This window comes from Drosophila elegans, unplaced genomic scaffold, assembly GCF_018152505.1.
Source record: "Drosophila elegans isolate 14027-0461.03 unplaced genomic scaffold, ASM1815250v1 contig_814, whole genome shotgun sequence".
NCBI lineage: Eukaryota > Metazoa > Arthropoda > Insecta > Diptera > Drosophilidae > Drosophila > Drosophila elegans.
The window spans coordinates 16,312,190-16,323,017 of NW_024546167.1; the positions used below are offsets into that span (position 1 = coordinate 16,312,190).

The following is a 10,828-nucleotide window of genomic DNA, read 5'->3' on the forward strand; positions in this document are numbered from 1 at the left end:
GTTTTGGAGTTTTACTGGGAAATTACAGGGAATTTTACAATAAAAGCATTATGTTAAACGAGAATAAGCTATTTAAAATTGAATATTATATAAACAGAAACATTAAAAGAAATAAAAATAAAATTACAATAAAATATAAAATACAATTTTTATAATGTAATAATTATAATAATAATAAAAGTCTTAAATATTAGTAAACATAAACAATTTAAAAAAATAGTCAAGCTATGAACAATAGTACTTTTTATAATATAACTTTTTATAAAATCTTTTGCCTTTACTTCAAGCTAACTTTTAATTGTTGTTTAAATGTATTTAATATTATATCAAAACTATACAATTTTTTAAATCTCCAAAACTGAATTTAATTTTACAAAACCTTAGCATTTATATTGTTACAAATTTAATTAACTTTAGGCTTTAGTTCTGACTAACCAAAATGTTGACCATAAATTATCGATGCATAAACACATTGGACTGCAGAAATTCAATTACTTATGTTTAGCACTTAAATCACTTTGCTCAACGCAAAATTTATGCGTTTACAGAATATGTCGGCGGCAATTATATTAAATCGAAATTTTCATATGTGAAAACGAAGGACGAACGCTAAAGTTGACCAAGGACTCGCCCACATATTTCGGCTCGGTGCCTTTTCCTGCGGTCTGTCCCTGTCTATCGCTTTGATACTTGCTGCCAAAATGTCTACAGAAATTGTTTTGTGGCCCAGAGTCAAAATCACTGTCTACGCAGGCCAAAAATAATAGGGCAACTTTGTTAGTTTTATTGTTGAGGATGAGCATGAGAACCCTGACGACATGTTGGCCCATTAAGTCAAGCACGCACACAGTTATACAGAATTACACAAAGAAAAAAATAAATCAAAATAATTATTTAAAAAAAAAATAATTGAACTTGTAATATTTCTGTAATTTTCAAAATTAAATAAAAACTGTATAATATTTTCCAAATACAAAAATTAAAATTAAATTAAATTAAATTAAATTAAATTAAATTAAATTAAATTAAATTAAATTAAATTAAATTAAATTAAATTAAATTAAATTAAATTAAATTAAATTAAATTAAATTAAATTAAATTAAATTAAATTAAATTAAATTAAATTAAATTAAATTAAACTAAATTAAATTAAATTAAAATAAAAACTACAAACATCAAGCTGAGACGACTATTTTTAAGTGGGTTTGAACGCAATTTATAAAAAAAAAATCATTAAAAACAGCATTTTATATGACTCTCAAAGGAATCAACTTTAATTTAAAACTCTTTATGTTATAGAATCACTACAAAGAGTTTGGCATTATTGACAGTATTTTGATTTTGTTTTCACATGGACACAATTATTTAGAATTCAATTGTAAGAGCTGGTTATTTTAAAAACTACAGAATCGAAATAATTTCAGTAAATTTTATTAGGTATTATTACTTTTTTTGCTTAAGTGCTTAAACAAATAAAAGTATTATGCTAAAATATTAAGGATGATTTCTCAGGGTGTAGCTCATTTTTTTGGCTCTGACCACCAACTTTAATACGCAGCCAGTTGCTGTTTGTCTTCTGCACACATACAAATGCCGAAATACGCTCTCACAGATACGCAGATAGATATACAGATACAAACACAACTTTTGGGTCGACCTACATGCGTTAGCATTTGTGTTCTGTCGTCGCCAGCTCAAATGGCTCTGCAGCTTTTGTCTATGGGTGCGTACTGTCGACTTAGTGGCGCCTTGTTGCCACAGCAACAGCATCCGCCCTGCCCCGCCCCTTCCGCCCAACCAACCACTCGCCCAGCCACGCCCACTTCCTCAGGCTCATTGGCAGCCTGGTCTCTGTCTGTTCAGTCGTTGGCTTCCTTTTATTTTCGCCGACATTCTGGCGCCAACATAAAAAACATTGATTTTGAATTCACTGAGCGCCCTCGCCAAAAATATTGTGCAAATCATTTATTACTGTTTTTGCCGCTTGCTATTGGCCTTTATTCAGTTCCGCATTTTCTTTAATTGTTTGATTTGTAAATATGAATTGGCAAACCTACATAGCTTAAATTTTTGGTCAGAAATGAGCTTGACCTTTGCTTTTATTTATTTCAGTGAGTTTTGTAAAATTATTTGATTGTTAACAGTACTTTGTTTTAAAATTTGAAGAAGAGCCATTATCTTATTTTTTTCAATCACACTTTTCCCCATAATTGAACAGCTCAAAGTTTTTCCAGGTAATTGTTTTTGCTAAAAGTTTCACACTTGAGAGGCACTCCAAAATATGCATCATAAAAGTAAGCTAACATAAATGTCATTACGCGCCAAATAGCGCATACGCAGGGTGGGTCGAGCAGAAGAAAAACAAAACGCCAGCAGGCTATAAAGTTATCATTGTCTGCGGGGTTATTTGTTATTCATTCCAAGCCATCGCGCAAATATCTGTGCAATGCATAAACCTTCTTTTTGTTGGCTAGAATTTCCATAAACATAGAATTTCTTGACTGTTGATTCCAGTGATTTTTGCGTTTAAATGAATTCAATTTGTAAAAATTATTGCTTGAAAAGAACAATCAAACTCAGCTTTGAATTTATTATTTGTTCTTTAAACACTAGATTATAAATGCCTGTGCTAAGATATTTTTTCTTCTCTTTGAGTTATACTTTTTAAGGAAACACATGAAGGATGATTCTTATTGTTTTCCTAACTAACAACGTTGTTTTGCTAGCGTTAAATCTCACAAGTCAACATTTGTCTTTGGAATTCGCTAGCATTTTAGTGACATGCAGATTTTGTATGTTAATCAGCTGCATGATTTATACTTGGCTTTCTTCTAGCCAAGAGCAAATATTTTTATTGTTCATAGAGAACATTGAGTCACGTTTCGTTTGCAACCATCGTGGCGTATACGCAATGCGGAGTAAGACTTTTTACTAGCTGCCTAGAAGTATGCCATGATATTTTGTATATGTCACGCCCTCTCAGAAGCTGATTGCTGTTGATGGTGATGATGCTGCTGCTGCTGCTGCTGCAGCTGCATTCCTGTGGCACGTGCTGCACCAGAGATTCCCACAAATTGCTGTCATTTCTCTACCAAGTTCCTCCGGTTTTCCTTTTGGCTCATTGACCTGTGAATCGCATAAAAGATAGGGGGTAAAATGGCAAGAAATCTCTGCCTTTTATTTCGGCGATTTTTCTTTAGCCTTTGGCCCACCTGAGGCTGCTTGAACGGCGATTGCAGTCAAGTGCAAGTGATTGCTGGAAAAAATTACGTACTTTGGCATTGTTTGCCTGGCAAATTGATTTTATGTGCTTACCATTCCTTAGATGATTGTGCAGATGACTATAAAGGCAACTTTGTTACTGGAATAGGATTGAATGAAATTGCTAGCTTTTAAAGTTTTGATTTTATTACGAGTTATTGTGGTATTATGGGGGTAAATGAAGATTTTTCAATAAAAGTGGTTCTTAAATGCTGGTATGTGTCGTGGTGTTGGCTTTCGTTTTATAAAAAAATAATAATCATTATTTAAATTTAATTCTGAAACAAATTCAAGGGATATTGTATTTTAAATTAAAAAAAAAAATATAATTTAAATAAAATCTAGTTCAAGTTGAAGCTTGTATAAAAATATTACTGTACTTATACATCCATAGTATATTATACTGCCACAGAAAACAGATATAAATTTCATTTTGAGACAGCTAAAACCCCTAACAGCTATTTGTATGTAACCATAAAATAACTTCGCTGGCTCAGCATATAGTAGTGCAGAATAATCCCTTCGAACTGTGTGTGGGATTCGCTTTCCATTGCACCAGCACTTTTTATATTCCGATTCCCCTGCAATTCGAGGCTCTGGCATTTGCAAGCGCATTTGCAGCGATTGATTTACCCAGAAGCTGCAGATATAGCCGACGATAAAGTTTAATGTTTATTGCTGGAATCGGAGCTGCCTCGGATTGGCTTTCCCTGCGTCCTTGGCAGCTGCTAGTTGGCAAGTTAATTGGCTACGGAAACCCAAGGCGATGTGTGTGGCCGACACGGTGCGTATACGTAATAAAACTCAATTAAACCCGAGTCAACAGAAGTCCGCAGTTTACCCACTCGAGCTCTTTTGTGACTACCACTTTAGCTGGGTAATGGGATAGTCTGACACACTTTTGCGAAGCCACCGTAAACCGTAAATATTTCATCGCTGCGGCTGCACTAGAAAAAAGTTTTTCAATTAGCATGCCAAGCGAAAACTTCAACTAATTAAAGGCCATTTTGTGGGCGGGCATTCGCAATAGCAGAAAAACTGTTGACCCACAAAATGTTGTTACATTCTTGGGTTTTTTTCTTGCCAAAAACAAATTTATAGCCATGGTAAAAGCGAAAAAAAAAAAAACAAAAAACACGTTTTACGATTTCCTCGGTTCGATGCAGAGATAAAGAGGTTGTAAACCAAAAGTCGAGCACGGACGAAAATGTGTCAAGTTGTAAAAATCGAAAGCATAATTCATGGCTGACCTTCAAGGGTATCCAGTGTGAATAAATGCCAACAGGAAACAGGAAACAGGAAACGGGAACGTGTGTAAACATTTTTAATTATGTCCTGTCGCATTTAGCAAATGAAGTGGCGACATGCGATGTGGAGTGCGCTGGAATTATGACATCAACACGATGACGTCATCATCGCCATTGTCCAGACATCCCCGAATGTGTCCTTGTCACGCGGCAGTGAAATTGGCCAGGCTCTGATTTCATTTCCCTTTTGGCTTTGGGCAACAGGCTGCAGTTTTATGGCCCGCGGCCAGGAAAAACACTGGAAATGGCCGGCTCTAAAGGGTAATTGAAATTGCCGCTGACTCGCATTTTCACTAGAAGAAATCGTTTCTGTGGGTTACCCCTTTTCACGAGGATTGCGGCAATTAAAACTTCAAATCCCCCGGAAGTTTTGTTTTGCGATCCGGCATAGTTCGCTTGAAGGAAATTAAATTAGTTGTTTTGTTTTAACTTTAAAGGTCAGCTCAGCGCCTGTAATCCCTAAGTGAGCTTGCTTACTAACGTTACTGCAAGGACTTTCAAATTTAAAAGTTTCCTTATGTAGTTAAAAGAATAATAAAAAAAAAAAAAGAAAAGTAGTAAAGATACTTTAATTATAATTAACTATCTGTTTTTTTAATTCAATCTTTTGGTCCTCTTTTGTTTACTTATTTTACTTATTTAGTTTTTATGTGGTTTATAAAGAAAAAATAATATTAAAGACCCACTGTGGCTTTCTAGGAGATTAGCTTAACTATGTTCTAAACTTCCGCAAAGTAAGTGCCTCGGTTTTCTCCACCACACACCAGCCACCTCGAAAATCCCACCTACTTCATTATGAGGTACCAGAAACAAGCGGCCACATTAGCTAAACCTTTTGGCGGATTTTTGGGGCCAGGGCCGCGACCTACACCAATCACGTTCTGCATTGTTTATGATAAATGGAAACGCTTGCCAGCTGCTATGGCCCGCGGAAGATACAGAAGGATTTGGGAATGGCAAGGGGTATGGGAATGGAATGTTCCTGAATGTGAGGACAACCGCTGGCTGGCGATAAATGAACGCCCACGCCCAAAGGATGTCGTCTGTGGAAGTGCGACGAGGTCAGGGAAAAAAAGGGAAGCCGCAATACCGAGAAGCGGATGAGTTTTTCGCTCTTGGGCGCCACTAATTGCTCTGCTTTGTTGCTGCTATCCAGTCCTCTGGGCACCACCACCATCTTCATTTCCATGTCCTTTCTACCCAGCTTCCCCCTTTTTGTTTTTTTAACCAACTCCCAGGGCACTCATATTTTAACAGACTCTCGCGCGTATTCTCCTCTTTTGGTTTAAATACATAATTTCATTTGAGCTGCAATGGTGAGCTGCTTTCGTTAGGCTAATGGGTCAAACGGGATGCTTTCCTGAAGAAGTCCTAAAAAAAAGTAATTTAAATTCAAGCGATTCAATCCTTTTGAGTAATGTTCTAAGAAAAAAAGCGTAGGGTTATTTAGAATGTAGTGCAAATTCGTTTGAATTATATTACACTTTTTTAAATGAATCAAGAATTAAATTAATTAAAGAAATTGTCAAGTTGTGTGTTGCGTTTTTTTATATTTAAAATAATTCTTAGCTTTTTAGATTAGTTTAAGTTTTAGAAATACAATTTTTTTGTAAGTTCTAATTGGTTGATTGAATGTATTTCAATATCTTGTTAAATATATAAATACTAAGTAAATATATTAGGCTTCAATGTTTTCAAATTTCACTTTTACAAAATAATAATTGTAGGTAATACTTCTAAATTGTTTTTCATTTAGCTATTTCTCGAGTAAAACTTTATTTTTATTCAAATTATGAGATTTTTTCGTATTGTCTTTGGTGTTGAGCCGCAGAGTAGAGGCCAAAAGTGTTTGGAAACAGGGAAATTGCATTTTTTCCGTCGCGGTTCTGCAGTTCCTTTGACAAGCTCCCCCCTTTTGGCTGGTGCATTTTGCAATTTAAATAATTTTTGCCTTTTGCTGGCATGTGGGGCGGCCAAGACGTTATTACTGTCGGCATCGTGAGCCACTCGAGCGACGCACCCACGCAGAAAAAGATCCCAGGACGAAGGATGAAGGACGAAGTAACCGCCCATGAAAGACAGCTTCGTTTCTTGTTCGGGCCAAAAACGATGACGTGGTCGTGGCGCATATCCTTTTTGCAGGCAATTGTGTTAGCCTAGCTGGTTTCCAATTTCAGTTTGCCTTTGGCCAACGGCAGTGGCGGTACCTACCTAAAATCTTTGAGCGGAAAATTCGAGAAAATCACATAGTGCGCGCGAGTGCCAGAAAATATTTGAAAAATCTGCAACCAAAAGGGAAATAAATCAAAGAAAGAAAATAACAGTGCGAGTGATGTCGGGATTTTTATTGCTTCTGTCTCTGGCGGCCTTCTTTTCGAATGGTGTGTGTGTGTGTGTGTTTACTCTAATGTTGTGAAATAAAAATTTATATTGCATATCCCATAGGCGCAGCCATCAAGTGCTTTGTCTGCGATTCGAGCGATAATCCCAGTTGCGCCGATCTGGGCTCCAATTCCAGCATTGTGCCCGAGGTGAGTGAAAAGCAGATTGCCCCTAAGGGCATCATCCATCAGCGGATTGATTGATTATTTGCCCAGGACCTGTTGTTTGTGGCCAGGTCAAGTAGTCTCAACCTTTTGAACCAGCCTAATCTGGCCCAGGGTGACCTTAATCAAAGTGCAGGTCACAAATTTAAACTACTTGGCACATAAATTCTCGCCAGGCACAAAAAAAAGGAAGGTAGAAATGGACGGTTTGAAATAGAACCCACAAAAGCGGAAACGGAAACGTGCAACGTCGTCGTCCTCTTGTGGGGTTCCCCCCATTCCGATTTTCCCTTTTCCACACTAAGTGAATTTTCAGTTACTGGCATCTTTCGACTTTTTTTTTAAGGGGACTGCGATAGGAAGGCAACTTAACCCGTCCACGTGCCAAAAAGTAGAAATACTTTCACAAAAGTCCAACAACTTATATTTCAACCTGACAGGTTCTTGTAGAAATCTAGTTAAACGTTAGAAGAATTAATTTGAATTAAGGTGGACACACCTAAATGGTTTAAATAGGCCTTTTAAACATTTTAAAGTATAATCTTATATATTTATAAACTTCACAGGGAAAACGTTTTTCTGTACTCTCAAGAAATTTCTATATTTGTTCAAAATAATCAGATGTAGTAAATCAAAGTGACAAAACGGTGTCTAAAAAATAAATAAAACAAAGTAAAATGCATATCATATAACTTTATTTAAACTTAAGCAGTGATATCAAGTAATTTACTTAATTTAAGAGTGAATGAATCATGTCGACTACAAGCTTTACCATAAAAACTACAATTTAATTTAATATTTATTTAACAATAAATTATGGAAGACAATTAACTCATTGTGCTTATCAAAAAGTAAAGTGACAAACTCGACAAAAGCCCCGTGCAGCCGTCATTCTTAAGAAAGATAAGCAAATATTCATTCAAAGAAAATTATTCAACACAATGTTTAAAGAAGTCAAATTAATTCTTTAAATTTATTTCATTTGTCAAATCAAAGGTGTGAATTTGCAATACCTAAACTGCAAAGAGCGTTAAATGTTCTTATTTTATTTGTAAATAAATTAACGCGTTATCTTTTATTGTCTGCGAAACTAAGGTTGTTGTCAAAATAAATAATTCAAAATCAAATTAGTCGTGCCAAATTAATCTCACAAATTTATGAATGTTCTCAGTAATAAACTTGTCTAAGAGTTCAGTGATTATTGTGAGATAGACTCCTATCTTTTGTTATATTTGCGAATAAGAATTAAGAAACGTCAGATTTGGGTTGATATTTTTTTGCCAAAAATAAAAATCTGATTAGAAAATAATAAGCTGCAAGCACACGCAAGTAATATTTTGGGCAAAGTTTTAAGACTATTTTTATGATGTTTGTAAATAAATCCGTATTTCAAATTATTGTCAGTAGATTTTTAAATTTACTCAGACCTATACACTAGTTCTCTAACTATTTAAAGGGTGTTCCCCGATTTTTATCAAGTAATATCTTTAATGTCTATAACACTTTACGCCTTATATCTTAACTTATCTGGGTTATATAAATGGAGTTCAAGTGCTTTTCCTCTGATAACCAAGGCTGTTTGGAAAACGCATTGTTACCGATACCGATGAACTCTAATGTTGATAAGATAAATTATTTACGCACAAAATGCAACAGCAATTAATACTACAATTACAGACCTGCGACAAGATTGTAGATCAACAACCATTCAAAAAAGAACACATTTTCAGCCAAAAGTAAACAATGAGTAATGACATTTTATTGGGATTATTTTAGGAATGCACATTGGACAAAATGAAATCGCTGGACACCTGGCTTTTCGACCTTAATAAATTCTCCTATTTCGATAACGGCGCCAACAAAAATCCGCTTATGAATTGCCAAAAAGTTGTGGCCAAAGACCGTGAGTATTCGCACGTATGCTGTGCTTCTTGGGAGCAAACAATGTAATGTCTTTTAAATGTATAGTATATATTTATTATATAATTTCACATATGAATCATTAACATGTATTTGTCTTCTGACTTACTTTTATGAACATTTCAACTAATATTTGCCTTGGCTTAGATATGATCGTTATCAGGTAGATAAAGTTGCAGTTTGCCAAGCGAGATATACTTTATGGCAACAGAACCATTATTACAAATAGCTGCACAGATTTAAAGTTTCACGAAATGGCATTTATTAAAATAACAATATATTCTCTAATGAGTAAGCAAAGGAAAACCTTTAAAATATTTGTTTAAAATCCTAAATGCCTTGCTACCAATGCATGTTGAACAATGTTGAACAAGCAATTCATATGTAATTTAAATTATTTTAAAAATGTATAATTTTTTAATGAGACAAATAGATTATGCAAACTGTAACTGAACGTCATAGAAATTTAGAGTCGATCCAAAAACAAAACAAGCTACTTTACTAGTTATTTATAAACTATTAAAATAATGAATTAATTTATTTTCTTAGCTGACACTCGGAAAGTGGTGACCGCTCGTTTCTGCCAACTTGACACCGGGGACTCCGACGCCTGCCAGATCCTGAGGACCAAGCTGCGCATCCCGACCGCCGAGGAGCGGGAGCAGCGCAATCGCAACCAGAACAAGCGGCGGAAGAAGGGCCAGGATGCGGATGACGAGGAGGAGCCCTCGGCGGAGGATGCCTTCTTCTGCGACATTTGCAAGACGGATCGCTGCAATGGAGCGGCAGCCATAACGCTATCGATGGGTTCGGTTTTGGCCCTGATTTTGATCCAACTGGGCCACTAAAGGAAAGGAACAACACACAAGGGATATATTAGTATACCGATGGAATGAGTTGGTCGCATTTAGGTTGAGTTACCGTTAGCGTTACCCTTGCCGTTTACTTTGTAAATATTTGAGTGCAACGTCGCTGGTTCGTATAAGTGTTTCAAAGGCACTCACTTAAACCCCCCTACCCCTTAAACTTTCCCCTTAACCCTAGAAATGTAAGCACCCAAAACACCGATACAATACACACAGAGAGGGAAAACTCACACACAAAGTCGCTTTGATTCAAAATAAACATGAATCTTTCAATTTCAAAAATAAATACCAAAAAAAAAAAATAGTAGGAATACCCAAGGTACTACATCCTATATAGAAATATCAATGTTTGGGATTCTATGTCATTAGCTCTTACTATCTAGCTTAATTATGTTACTATTCTGATTTGTTATTTGTAACTGCTAGGAGCGATGAGTATAAGAATTCACCGATTGCCTTTAATTTTCATAATTTTTAGAAAGCAATATATATGTGAATTAGTATTCTTAGGTAAATTCAAAAGTGCATTCGTGTTACAGAATTACAGAAAAAACTTACAAAACTTACATATTGAACGGAAAACATAAATTTGTCATAAAAGCCGCAAGCAAAAACAATCAACTAAATGCAAAACGCGAATTTAATAATAAAGTAAAACAAATGCAATAAATGTTAAATGTGCAATTAGACGAAATGTTAATGAAAAGCAATGCAATAATTAATCTGTGAGCTTACAATCGCCTAAAAGCCGCACACTACATATATAGTACTATATGATTTTGCGCCGAGTCGAGCAATAAGTTCTGCTTAGTTCATAAGCGAGTTTTGAAATGGAAACAAAAAATTTAACATTCAGAGCACACCAATAAATGCTGTATAACAGTATAACAGAGTTTTGCGTACGAATTTATTACAATCAGATAACGG

At 35.3% G+C, this 10,828-nt stretch overlaps 1 protein-coding gene across 1 annotated transcript; it reads left to right on the forward strand.

Annotated features, from left to right (window-relative positions):
* The first annotated feature begins 6,375 nt into the window (after positions 1–6,375).
* On the forward strand, positions 6,376–10,786 carry LOC108149411. Its single transcript, XM_017276966.2, has 4 exons — positions 6,376–6,950; positions 7,015–7,100; positions 8,892–9,018; positions 9,585–10,786. The coding sequence occupies exons 1-4, from the start codon at positions 6,902–6,904 to the stop codon at positions 9,881–9,883; spliced, it is 561 nt and encodes a 186-aa protein (XP_017132455.1). The 5' UTR covers positions 6,376–6,901; the 3' UTR covers positions 9,884–10,786.
* Positions 10,787–10,828: the final 42 nt, after the last annotated feature.